We start from the raw sequence: 13,809 nt of genomic DNA on the forward strand, positions 1-13,809 counted from the left end.
GAAATTCTTAAGCTATTTCATTGTCTCACTGGCTTATTATAGATATTTACTATTCAAAAATGTAAATGATTTTCATAAAATTTTAACATTCAGAAATTCTGTTAAACACAGAAGTATTTCTCTAATTTATATTTTCCTTTTAATCAAACCAATTCTTGGAATCATAACTACCCTTGCAAATAGTTTTCCATTTTTCACTTTCTTCCTATGGGTCCTTTCCCTAAATTTATCCAAGGTTAGAAACAGGAATACTTATGAAGCTCAAAACGAGATAGTGTATATATGCAGCATGATTTTATACAGGAAACAAAACATTGTGAATTTTTTCAATGAATATGCATTGGGAGTACTAGGGAGCTCACGGACTGGTTTCAGTAGACTGTCTTAAACTAAAATAAGTGATTAAAATGCAAATATTAAAGGCAAACCAAGAGTCGTCATGAACTGTGGCTGGTTCACTTCCATTGCCAAGACAGGAATTTAAAAAAAAAAAAATCTGTCCAGTTGAGCTAAATGAGTAGGTGTTTCCTCTATAGTTCTGAGTTACCAAAGCACTCATTCTTTTCAGTTTCAGTGAGAAGATAGCACTTCTGTGGGTGACTGGGCTGATTCAGCTGCTCTTGTTTTTGTTTGTTTGTTTGTTTTTAAAAAAATATATTTTATTGATTTTTTACAGAGAGGGAGAGAGATCGAGAGTTAGAAACATCGATGAGAGAGAGACATCGACCAGCTGCCTTCTGCACACCCCACCTGGGATGTGCCCACACCAAGGCACATGCCCTTGACTGGAATCGAACCTGGGACCCTTCAGTCTGCAGGCTGACGCTCTATCCACTGAGCCAAACTGGCTTCGGCAGCTGCTCTTGTTTTAACTAGGGTTCCCATCCTTATTCTTTTTACCAGGCAACTTGTTTTCTTATGGTTGTAGGCAGATGACACAGAGGAAGTGAGCCATACCAAGCAAGTGAAGCTTATTTTTAACTATCGGGTTTTTATTTCGCGTAACCCCTCTATTTCCATCACTTCCTCTAGTTGCTAATACAATTTACAAGTGTTTTATTGTAAAATTGAAAAATTTAATTACCGTACCTCTTCTATTTTCTTAGAAGAAGTTTCATTTTTATTACTTTTGAATTCTTCATTTATTTTTATTCTGGCTGCTACAGAAAGAAAAAATACATATAGTTACTTGCCTAATTTATTATTTCTGCCACAATAATTTACATGTTATTCATTATGAATCACTACTTCTCTAGTAAAGGAAATAGTTTTGCCCCATGTAAAACAAAGTATAAAAATCATAAATTTATTAAAGAAGTCTTTTGGAGAGCTTATGACAGGCTGACAAGTTTGTAATTAATATAAACCTTCAGCACTCTAATACTTTTGTTTCCTGATTTTCACTTTCAATTTCATTTGTGTACTTATTAGATTCAATAAATCAATGTAATTCTTTGTTTCTATAAATCTAAGAATTTAAATTAAATGTTTTTAAGATGGCTAAACTCAATACTTTAAGCACATTAAACCAGACACACATATACACATTAAAATAAAGATATAGCAGCTCTGAGCACTTTGGCTGACATTTAAAGTAAATGATAAATAAAACTTTTGTTCATGTACACCACTGGGACATCACCATCATTACAGTAGCATAATTCAGTTTAACTTGACAAACTGCCTTATTGTATTGCTGTAAGCATTTAATGAAATGATCCATATAAAGTGCTTAGTAAACATGCAATGTTACCTGTTCTTATAATTATTTCACTTAAAAACATTTAAAGCAACAAAACTATGCTATTTTGATGTGAGAATAGTCATAAAATCTTCCTTCTATGCTTCAGAATTTCAATATGCAAGGTGGTTAGAGTTTAGGCTTTGGAGCCAGACTGCTTAAGCTGAATCCTAGCTCTACTTCTTTCTAAGTATAATGTGGGGCAAATCCTTTCACATTTTTTAGTTTCTTATCTGAACAGAAATCATACAGTGAAATCTCGATATAATGGACTAATTCGGGCGAGACAAGGTGTCTGTTAAAGCTGACAGCCCATTTTATAATAAAATTAGAGGCCTGGTGCATGAAATCCGTGCACAGATAGGGTCCCTAGGCCTGAAAGGTGATCAGAGACCATCTGGACTTCCAGCTGCTGGCTGGGGACTTCCTTTGTTCTGCAGCACCCCTTGGTGGTCAGTGCACGACATAGCGAGCAATCGAACTCTTGGTCTCTCCTGGTTGAGCTCCCAAGGGGACACTTTGCATATTAGTCATATATATATAGACAGGTTTTTCAAATGTGTATGTTAAAAATTTGACAAATATAGATACATTTTTGTAATTAAAATTAAGTATTTATGAAAGTTTAATTTCACAGAAAACTTTTCTATATGTATGAATGTAATTTTAAATTTGTACTAAATAGGTCTAATAAATGTGTGCATTCACCAGTCGCTGTGAATAAACAAATGCACAAGTCTGGGCTTGGCTTAGCTCATGTTGGAAGATGGGTGGCACGTGTTAAAACTGCTGCAGAAAGTCACGCATGCAACAATAAAACCAATTACTCTGTGGGATGTTCCAAAGGAAAAACAATAAAAACTTACCTTCTAATGCTCTGGTATCTGTGTTCAAATGCTAATCATTTGCTGAACATGGTTTACGAGAGGTGACTCTGGGATTTAAATATGCAGACTATGGTTGTAGATATGTAACATTTATTTATGTTGGTGAAATTACTAGTATTTTTCAAACATATGGCTTATTCACTAAAATTTGTTAAAAATAATAAATTTCTTAATAACAAATAACAAAATAACAAATTTATAGATTTAATTATAAGCAAATCTTGGTATATAGCATTTTTAAATTAATAAGGTGTTAAATTAAATTCACATATGACATACAGGCTAGAAATTTTTCCATTAAATCCTAATTCTGTTAAATCAATCTCTGCAAAATTGAGGGTTTACTAGCAACTACATCACAGTGTTGTTATAATAATTAAATGAGGAATTTGTGCAAAGTATAATATCAGGCATATATTTTAATATTCAAGAAATTATTTTGGGTGAATTATGAAAACTAGAATATCCTGGGACAGTGGAGACACTTTACCTAGGTTAAAGAGGTTTTGAAATGTATGAGGATTGGAAGTAAACATGACCAACAAAGAACCAAGTAAGACAGAAATCACTTAAAACTGTGCAGTACTAAATGTGGAATTGCTTGGAATAGATTATCTTTTTTAGCTGCTGTCACTTCTAGAATGACACAAGGCATTAACAATACGGTAGTATCTAGTCCTAGATGTGTGAAATTGTGATTATAAAATAGAGAAAGGACTTTAATTTTCTTTAAGTGTATACTCCTCAAAAAGTGTAATGTAAACTAATTTTTATAACACATAACAACATTAGGGAAGAGGTAGTGAAGGTCATTCCCTAAGATGAGGCTTGGCTATGTTGGGTCTCTTGGACATATGAGCAGCATCTGAAGAATGGACTTGTTCCAACGGAAAATTAATACACTTACCTTCTAATGCTTTGGTATCATTTTTAAAAACTTGTTGTCTGGTCCTGTGCAATGTTTTAAAGAGCTGTAAAACCTATCAAGAAAATCAGAACTTAGACTGCAAAAGAAAAAAAATCACATTTTACATAATTAAGTAGCTGATGAAAACCAGGGTTTGTGGAAATACCTTTACATTGATTATTTATCTTTAAATTTTAAAAAAACCTCTTTATTTACAAAAATAATACAAAGTTATTTGAAACAAAATAATATAAAGATAGTTAAAAGTTAGTAATTTCCCTACAAAACCAGCCAAGGTAAACAATTTTTCCAGTCTGGTATGTACTATCATTTCTCTTAAGATATGGAGGCCTACTTTTGTTTTTAAAAAATATATATATTTTATTGATTTTTTACAGAGAGGAAGGGAGAGGGAGAGTGTGTTAGAAACATCGAGGAGAGAAACATTCATCAGCTGCCTTCCTGCACATGCCCTATTGGGCATGTACCTGCAACCAAGGTCCATGCCCTTAACCAAGAATTTATTAAATCTTAAGAGAGCTCATAAGGAAGATGTTTCAGGCAAACTCAATTGTGATTTCTCAAAAAACAAGTAGAATGCTGACACTTCTGAAGTGTCAGCATTCTACTTGTTTTTTGAGAAATCACAATTGAGTTTGCCTGAAACATCTTCCTTATGAGCTCTCTTAAGATTTAATAAATTCGAAAAAGCAGCCAAGTATGTTGCTCCATTAAAAAAAAAAGATTTAATAAATTCATGAATTTGTCTATACTAGTATGTGCCTCACTTTATGAACAAAAGAAAGCCCTAATTGATTTGACTCAGTGGATAGAGCGTAGGCCTGTGGACTGAAAGGCCCCAGGTTTGATTCTGGTTAAGAGTATGTTAAAAAATGGAGAGAAAAAGAATCAGATTGTGAGGAGGATCTAGGATTGACTGAGGCCACCTCACACTTCTTTAAAAAACAAAAACAAAGGCGACAATAAGCAACAACAGTAAAGAACCCAGTCCCAAACAGCCAACCTGTCTGGAGGGTAGAACCTCACTCCAAAGAGCCCAGCCCCTAAGCAACACCTATTTTTCCAGCAGGCCCAAGGAACCCAAACTGTGTGTCAGAGGGATTTCCACAGGCTCCTCTCCTTGTGAGTCAGCAGCCCTTTCAGCCTCTGGCTCCTAGGCCAGAATGCTCCCCTAAGGGTCCTTTCCTATAAGGCAATCTTGTGGAGACCAGGACTTCCCCAGGGCCCGGATCAATACGATGTTAATGGACCTACCCTGGAATTGCCCAGCCAAGGCCTAAGAGAGGAATCTAGTTCCAAAGGGCTGACACCGGTTCTGAAGTGCCGAGCCTGGACTCTAAGACCCAACCTAGTGCCAAATAGCCAGTCAGTACTGAAGGGCGGGGCCTCGCCAAAAGCCACCTCATACTTCTCAAGTCCAGAAGGATACTCAATGTTATTCTCCCAATACTGCTTTTTCTCCTGTCTTCTCAATTTCAGTGATGGAAGACACAGACTTTCTCAAGCCAGAAATTTTAAAGTCATCTCTAAAGCTACATTACTCTTCATGTGGAAACTTTAGGATGTCTAATTTTTTTATATCCACCATAGCCCCAAACTAAGTTCAGATGCTCCCCATGTGTTTCTTAGAGTACTTAAAAAGATCTGTCTCTCTGCCACCCTTCCCTCCTTTTCTCCAGTCCATTCATCAGATAACATCTAACATTTACTGAGTATATCCTGTGTACAAGGTACTATTTTAAATATTTTATATATTTTAGAAAACCTATAACTTCAAAGGCATACACCAAAACAGAAACAGGAAACAAGGTGCAGAAAACATAAAGACAGACAACTACACTTAAATCCCAAGTTGTTGCAAACATGCAACAAAAACAAAAAGGAAGAATTTAAAAGGAGCCTTTAGGCCTTGGCCGGTGGCTTAGTTGGTTGAAGCATCGTTCTGCACACCAGAAAGCTTCAGGTTCCGTTTCCAGTTGGGGGAGATGCTTAGGTTTTGGGTTTGATCCCTGGTCAGGGAGAGTGTGGGAGGCAACCTAATTGATGTCTATCTTTCACGTCAATGTTTCTCTCTTTCTCTCCCCCCTCTCTAAAAATAGTAAACATATCCTCAGACGAGGATTTTTTTTAAAAAGGAATGTTCAGAAACTCCCAAAAGCTTATGGATATCAAATGAGTAAGAGCAGAGGTTAACAAATAAAAATTTAGAAGAGAAAAGATAAGAAAATTAAAAGAGTGATCTAGATGGCTCCAACAAGAGAGAACAGATAAAACAGAAATTAAAAGGGAGAATAATTAAGGAAATTTCACCAAGTAAGGTGCTGGAGTTAGCAGATTGAAAGGGCTCCACCAAGTGCCCAACATAAAACCCACACAATGGCTCATGATGTAAGTTCAGCTAATAAGTGCTAATAAAAAGAAAAATGTGAGAGAAAAAACCAGTTCACATACACTGGGTATGTGATCAGAATGGTACCTGACTTCTCATATCACTGTGAGAAGACAATAGTATATTATATTCAAGTTTTGAAAAAAAAAAAATCCAGCTTAGAACATCAGACACAGCCAAATTATTACTTAAAACAAGAGCAGACACATTTTTTAGAAATGCAAAGTCTCATATGTCATACACCTTTTCTTGGAACAATGCATGTGTTCCACAAAACAATGGATGAACCACTAAGAAAACAGCAAGGGAATCACCTGTCCAACAAAGGAGAGGCAGAGATAACGGTAAAGGACAAATATAGGTCAGCATTTGTGCAACCAGTTGAGAAAGCAACTAGTCTGGACTACAGAAAAGTCTGAACTGATCCAGAAAAGATTACTAGAGAAAAAATAAAACTGGTAGACGTCAGTTTGGCTTAGAGTTTGGGAACAGATATGCAGGAAACTAACCAATGATACATACAAGGCAGTTATTAATTTTAAGAAAATATAAGAATTATAAATTAAAGACAATGTAATCATCCTATTTAATAAAAGAGTAATATGCAAATTAACCATCATTCTGTCACAAAGATGATGACGCCCATAGCCACAAGATGGTGGTGCCCAGTCCTCTCAACCACGCCAGTCTCCCTGTCAGGAGTGTGTGTGTGTGTGTGTGGGAGGGGGGGGGGGGGGGGGGTGGCCGGCGGGAGCAGGCCGCGGAGTGCGCTGGTGGAATGCTTGCTTCAGCGCCGCCGCGGTGACAGGCAAGCATTCCACCTGGCCTTTGAGAGCCTCTGGGCAGTGGGCGTGGAGCGGCTGGGTGAGGCCTGAAGCGGGGAATGCTTGCATCGTGGCCCCAGCGATGAGACGAGTGTTCCACACCTGGCTGCAGACGGGCCTCTGGGCCGCGGAGAGCCTCTGGGCAGTGGGTGTGGAGTGGCCAGGCCCTGCAGAGAGCTACTGGTGCATGGATTTGTGCACAGGGCTATTAGTATAGTTATATTAGAGATCTCAGCTGTGGATAAATTTTACAGTCAAATAATATCAGAGACGAAAACTGATTCACCAAAATGTGTACATTGTGAAGAATAGGCTGTAAGGGGAAGCTTAGTCTTCAACCTCCAATGTAAAAAGTCAACAAATAATATCTCCAAAGAGAAAATAAATAGTAGTTTAAGCATGTTTAGAGACATGGAGGTAAATATCAGAAGGAATAGCTAAAATGATTAAAAGCTCTTATCTCAGGAGAGCAGGAATTAGGAGTATGTGGACGGAGGTAGATACCTACTAGCATTTGTGTAACATTCTTTTTAATTCATCTGCATTTGTCACAACCTTTTTAAAGCAGAATGTGACTTGACACTACATTTCCATTCACAAAACTTGATCTAAGTTACTTTCAAATGGCTTTACAGTATGCCTAGGTGAGCTTATAATTTTGCTTCTCTAAGTAATACTTTTCTTTAGAAAACAAACCTATGGATAATTACTCCCGTCAGATTGGTTCAGCTTAGTATACTAATTTCTAGAGGCCATACATGCAGTTGATAAATACAGAGATAGAAGGTTTAAGAAGCAGACCCTAGGGGATGAAAGTTGTTTTAACCATATTTATCTCAAAACATTTCAGTGACAAAAGATTTGGTCTACTAAGGAACCCACCTGAAAGCTAAACACTTTAGAGTTAGGCCACAATGTTAACAAGCATTAGGTTACACACTTCTCACAACAAACACAACCTCATTCTGTTAAAATAAGCCAACATGAAACTAGAAGAGAAAAACTAGTTCTGCTTAGAACCAATATCTTTGATTTCAGGTTTGTCACTGGACTCCTTTTCTTCTTTTTTAAAATACATTTTTATTTATTTTAGAGAGGAAGGGAGAGGAGAGAAACATCAACAATGAGAGAGAACCACCTATTGTCCACCTCCTGCACGCCCCCCTGTGGGTTTCAAGCCCATAACCTCAACCGGGGGTCTGCGCCCTGGGAATCGAACTAGGACCTCCTAGTCCATAGGTCGAGGCTCAACCACTGAGCAACACTGGCTGGGCTCTTTTTTTTTTTTTTTTAATCTTCCTCTTTCTCTTCCTTTTCCTTTTCTTCAGCCTCATTATTACTGACTTCTTTACCACATTCTTCTCCCCAAAAAAGTAAGGGAGTATCCAATAAATTTAGTGGTTTTTTCCCCCCACAATCTCCTTTATATTTCTCTCCTCCAAATACTTGGTCTGGTCTTCTTTCAGATTCAGGATGAGCGCTGTTTACTGTGTCAGTCCTAACTGTGAACAATCTTACTGGGACGATTCCCAGGCATACTGCTCATCATTGTTAGATTTGGTTATGGGCACCTTTTCAGCAACCAAATAGGCTAATTACAACCTGACACCATAATGGCCAATCATAGAGATATCTGCACCAGCATGTAAAGCTTCCATGAATGCTTTGGTCTCAGACTTGGCAATAGTACCAAGATTATTGATCAAATCAGCCTTGGCCATTCAATTCCAGTATCCACGATAGTGAGAGCTTGGTCATATTTGTTTGGAATGAAGTTGATGTGCAATTCTTTCCCCGAGTCCAGTTTACTGGGATCTGACAAGCGTTCACAGCTGCTATTGTCCAGTGGATCTGATGAATCTGAAATAAGTTCCCTCAGAAATATCTCTTTGCCGAAACCGCTTTGGCTCAGTGGTAGAGCGTCGGTCTGCGGACTGAAAGGTCCCAGGTTCGATTCCGGTCAGGGGCATGTAAGTTGGTTGCGGGCACATCCCCGGTGGGGGGTGTGCAAGAGGCAGCTGGTCGGTGTTTCTCTCTCATCGACGTTTCTGGCTCTCTATCTCTTTCCCTTCCTCTCTGTAAAAAAATCAATAAAAATATATTTTAAAAAATATCTCTTTATTCAAGTAGGAAATAGTAATGATCAGTGACATCAACTGGGCAACTTCTACCTGAAAGGCAAACAACTCAACCTCTTCTCCCTCCATCAATTGGTTGTGAGTCTGGGTTTCCTCAGGCATCTCAGCTAAGGGACCACTTGGGCTCCAAAATAATGCAGCACCAGGATACAGAACCAACTAGCCAACTATTTCTTAATCTTTACTACACATTTATCACCTTTATAAAAACAAAAATTTTAAGTGAGAAAGGGAAAGGATAGGATCAAAAAGAGAAAAGACATCCCACAGAATGGGAGAAGATATTTGCAAACCTTATATCTGATAAAGGGCCAGCTATCTAAAACATATAAAGAACAACTCAATAATAAAACATTTTTTTTTAAATAGGCAAAGGATTTGAATAGACATTTCTGCAAAGAAGACAAACAAATGGCTATTAAGGCAAAAGAAAGATGTTCAACGTTTGCCACTAGGGAAATACAAATTTAAATCTCAGTGATACTACTTCACTCCAGTAGAAGGGATACAGTAAAAAAGATAGTAAAAAACAAATGTTGACAAGAATGTGGAAATATTGGGATGTATAGATTGTTGGTGGGAATGTAAAATGGTGCAGCCATTTTGGAAATGCTTGGCAGTTGCTTAAAAATTAAACAGAGTTATAATATGACCTGGCTGGGTATATACCAAAGAAAAATAAAATGTGTATTCACACAAAACTTATATATGAATGTCCACAGTATCTATTTATAATAGTGACAAAAAGTAACCACCCAAATGTTCATCAATTCATAAATGGGTAAATATAATGTGTTCTATCCCCAAGACATATTGAAGTCCTAATCCCTAGCACCTACAAATGTGACCTTATTTGGAAACTAGAGGCTTGGTGCACGAAATTTGTGCACTCAGGTGTGGGGGCGGCATCCTTCAGCCCGGCCTACGCCCTCTCGGCCTGCGCCCTCTCGCAGTACGGGAGCCCTCAGAGGATGTCTGCGCCCGGCTTCTGGCTGAGCGGTGCTCCCAACTCCCGGTGACAGGGACAGGAATTGCATTGAGTGTCTACCCCCTCGTGGTCAGTGCATGTCATAGTGACTGGGCATTCTACTGTTCGGTTGATTTGTATATTAGCCTTTATTATTGTATATAGGATGGGGTCTTTGTAGTTATAACTAAGTTGAGGTCATCATTCATTATTGCCTTGGGGCTATCAGAGCTACTATCATGTTGGAGTAATTAACTTTTATTAAAAAATAGAAAGCTGCTTGGCTCGTCGCATAATGGATAGTGCATTGGACTTCTAAAAAGCAGAAAGTTAAGTCACATATTGTCTTCTCTTTCCCATTTACTTATACTGACTTGTCAAATTTAGGCAGTGTATATAGAAATGTATTCTTCACAGATTAGTTTGAATCTGACATTGCCATTTATTATAAGCTTGGACTTTTTGCCTCGGTTTTTTTTTTTTTTTTTTTTAATAATGAAGTAATTTTAAGGGTGTATGGTATAATTTCTATACTAGGTTTCACTGTAGTTATTATCTACTAGAGGCCCAGTGGATGAAATTTGTGCATTGGGGGGAAGGGGGGGCTCAGCCCAGCCTGCACCCTCTCCAATCCGGAACCCCTTGGGTGATGTCCAACTGCCAGTTTAGGTCCAATCCTGGTGATCATCCCTCTCACAACCCAGAACTACTGGCTCCTAACTGCTCACCTGCCTGCCTGCCTGCCTGATTGCCCCTAACTGCTGCCCTTGCTGGTCTTGTCACCCCCAACTTCCCATGCTTCCTCCCCCCACCACAGGCCTAGTCTCACCCAACTTCCCTCCCCACCAGCCTGGTTGCCCCTAACTGCCCCCCCAACCTCCGCCAGACTGGTTGCCCCATATTGCTCCCCCCCCCCCCCCCCCCCCCGGCGACCTGGTCATCACCAATTGCACCCTCTGCCCCCACCAGCCTGGTTGCCGCTTGCCCCTCACTGCCCCCTCTACTGGCTTGGTTTCTTCTCACTAACCCCCTGCCGGCCTGGTCACCTCACTCAGCTGCTGCTCGGTCGTTTGGTCACCCCTCAGTAATCCTCCTGCAGGCCTGGTCGCCCCGTGCAGCCTGTTTGGTCGTCTGTTCGGTTGCGATGGTCGCTTAGGCTTTTATAGATAGAGACACCTTTTAAGTCTGGGTTATATGCCCTCCTGAGCACATCCCAGCATCGGGCACTTGCTACACTGTATGTTAATGTAATGGCTCACTTGCTGTACCATACTTCTTCAGAGGCTTCTTGGTTACCTCTGTATCCTCCACACTTGGCATAGGTGTCTTCTACATTATAGGCCTGACTAAAGTGTTTTTGGAACAAATCCTTTCATTTGTATTCAAGTTTTCCAAGCGATTTTCCTTTTCAAGAACTTTCTATATGCTACTTCTTCTTTCTGAAATGGTCTTTTTCTCTCTTCTCCTACCTATTTCTAATTAAACTTCACATCTCAACCTAACTTAAACTTCTATGAAATATTGTTTTGCATCCCTCCAGATTAAGTTAAATCCCAATTATATGCACACAAAATACACTATTGTAGCTCAACGCACTTAATACAATTCTAATTAAGTAATTGTTAAAGGTTTCTGACCTGCTAGACTTCTGTATGAAGGCAAAGGTGGTCTGTTTATTGTTGCACCCACTATGCCTTAAAAGTATAGGCTAAATGTTGGGTCTTAGGTATTACTAATAGCTATCATGTAAACTCAATAAAAGTTTAAAATGAATAACCCTTTACAATTGTTTCTACTGGTGCTGGCATGTATATTAAAACATACTGAGAACGCCAAGTTCAGTAGTAGATGAGGCATTGCTTGGAGGCTGGCTACCTATTACTGACCATAGCATTGTTCTTCCTCACTATATTGAAGCAGGCCATTTCCCCCTTCTAATGCCTGAGTTTCAGCCAGTGACAGGGACAGTTCTCAACCTGCCATGCTGATGAAGGTTAGGGATGGCTAGCCCATGAAATTGTGCACCGGCCAGGAACGTGTAACGGTGGCGAGAAATGAACCTGAGACCATGTGACCCCGGCAGGACCACTGCTTCCCAAGCTCATTCAGGGAACGTGGGTCTCTGCTCTGTGTCGCGGAGTGTTACTCTGGTAAGTGACTGCGCTGACTTCCTTGGTCCCCAGACCTCTGCGTACCTTCCAATTACATGACTAGACCACACCTTTCACCTCCTCGGGTGCGTGGGGCGCAGGGATGCCGTCAGCGTCCCCGGCACCTTCCCACGGAGGGGAAACGGGTCCCTCAGACAGATACTCGGCGGGGAGATGAACCGCGGGCGGAGCTCAACTCTGGCATTACTCAACACACTCGGTACCCAAGCAGATTAAGAACTAGGAACCATAGGTGCCCCCCACCCCTCTTCCACACCTGCACAACCCGAAAACCAGTCCTCCGAGGAGGGCCTGAACCCGTATATCTTTCGTCAGGCTGCGCTCTTACCCTCCCCTCCACCCCCCCGCCAGCCGCCGCTCTCCCCGGTCGGCATCGCACCCAACACCTCCCCAGGCCCTGTCACCTTGGCCGCCTGACCCATGCTTCTCCCACAGCGGCAGCTACCTCTTCAGCAGTCGAGTCGCCCCGCCTCTCGGCAATCAACCGCGGCCGGGGCGTGCGCAGGACAATTTCCTAACGCGCTGCAACCAATCACCAAGCAGCATCTCTCCGTAGCCCCGCCTCCCAGGGAGAACCGGGAGAGAATAGTTTGCTGAACCAGTGACGTCTGGTAAAACCGCGAGACGCTGCCGTGGCCAATGAATGTAACCGTAGAGAGGAGAACGGAAATCACCTGGGCGCCATGTTAGTTAGGGGCAGAGTCACTTCCCGTTACTTCTGCTGCAACCCTCTGGTGGCGGAGAGTGGGTTGGGATTTAATAGAGCGCTTCGGTACCAACATACCATACTGTTCGCTACCTCCGGTTTTGGGACTGAGCTCATTTATTAAAGAACTCTCTCTCTCTCTCTTTTTTTTTTTTTTACGTTGCGTCTGTTCTTGCAAAAGTGCATAAATAAGAGCCCAGTCATAACAACTGTAGCGAACAGACATTGATTGGAACGCTGACTCCCAAAAGTGCTATGCCTGCATTTTCTAATTTAATTTCCCCAGAAGGTTCCGCTGTTACTTGCTTAAGACCTCAAGACTAGTAGATGGAGTTCGGGGATACAAATCTCTATGCCTAACCTGAAAGCTTAGTTTTACCCTCTACACATCCAGCCTGCTCAACTTGCCTTACTCCTTTTTTTGCTAGTCAAGAGGTCAGAAATAGTTTATTAGCAGCATCACGATCATAAACAATCATAAAGCATTTATTTAAATACATTTTAACTTATGATCTTGCAAGCATCAGGAAAAATCTTAACTTTGTTCCCATTGCATAATCATTGTTTGCCTTTTGTACCCCTACAGCCTTTCAGGTTAGGTTAACTTCTAGGTAAAACTGACTTTATTAAAAATGAAACGGTTTTGAGCAATGGGTCTCCAACACCCTTCCTTTTCCTTCTCTAATTTACATAATTGGAAATTCGTCATGAAAATAGCAAGGTAATTATCCACTTTGCTTTTTTTTAGAATTAAAAAGTTGACATTCAATATTATTTTGTATTAGTTTCAGGTGTACAGCATAGTGGTTAGACACTTAACATCATTTACCAAGTGATCTTTCTAGTACCCAGATGGCACCATACATAGTTATACAATATTATTGATTATATTCCCTATGCTGTACTTTACATCTCCATATTTTTGAGTTGACTTTACTTTTCTATTAGAATGCATTAGGTTTGTAGAAGTGTTTAATGTAATCAAACAATTAAACCAAATATAATGGGTACTTTCTTTTATCCAGGAAACAATAAGATGATCTTATGACATTGCATTA

General features: G+C 40.0%; 1 protein-coding gene and 1 long non-coding RNA gene across 8 annotated transcripts in view; one reads left to right on the plus strand and one right to left on the minus strand.

Annotated features, from left to right (window-relative positions):
• The window catches only part of LYRM7 (LYR motif containing 7), a 41,303-nt gene that overhangs the window by 11,566 nt on the left and 15,928 nt on the right, over positions 1-13,809 (minus strand). For 3 of the 7 annotated variants that reach the window (XM_036423752.2, XM_036423749.2, XM_045576667.1), the window contains exons 2-3: positions 3,536-3,608; positions 1,090-1,160 (exon numbers count right to left, since the gene is read on the minus strand). In XM_036423752.2, coding sequence (XP_036279645.1) covers positions 1,090-1,160; positions 3,536-3,608 — 144 coding nt within the window. Of the gene's footprint in view, positions 1-1,089; positions 1,161-2,607; positions 2,626-3,535; positions 3,609-12,449; positions 12,564-13,809 lie in introns of those variants that run through there. The other 4 variants (XM_045576668.1, XM_036423750.1, XM_045576669.1 and 1 more) reach the window with 3 other exon arrangements.
• On the plus strand, positions 11,850-12,900 carry LOC118710927. The gene is made up of 2 exons (XR_004985594.1): positions 11,850-12,024; positions 12,481-12,900. It is a non-coding gene; the product is annotated as an uncharacterized LOC118710927 (long non-coding RNA).

Source organism: Pipistrellus kuhlii, unplaced genomic scaffold (genome assembly GCF_014108245.1).
Source record: "Pipistrellus kuhlii isolate mPipKuh1 unplaced genomic scaffold, mPipKuh1.p scaffold_m20_p_8, whole genome shotgun sequence".
NCBI classification, from domain to species: domain Eukaryota; kingdom Metazoa; phylum Chordata; class Mammalia; order Chiroptera; family Vespertilionidae; genus Pipistrellus; species Pipistrellus kuhlii.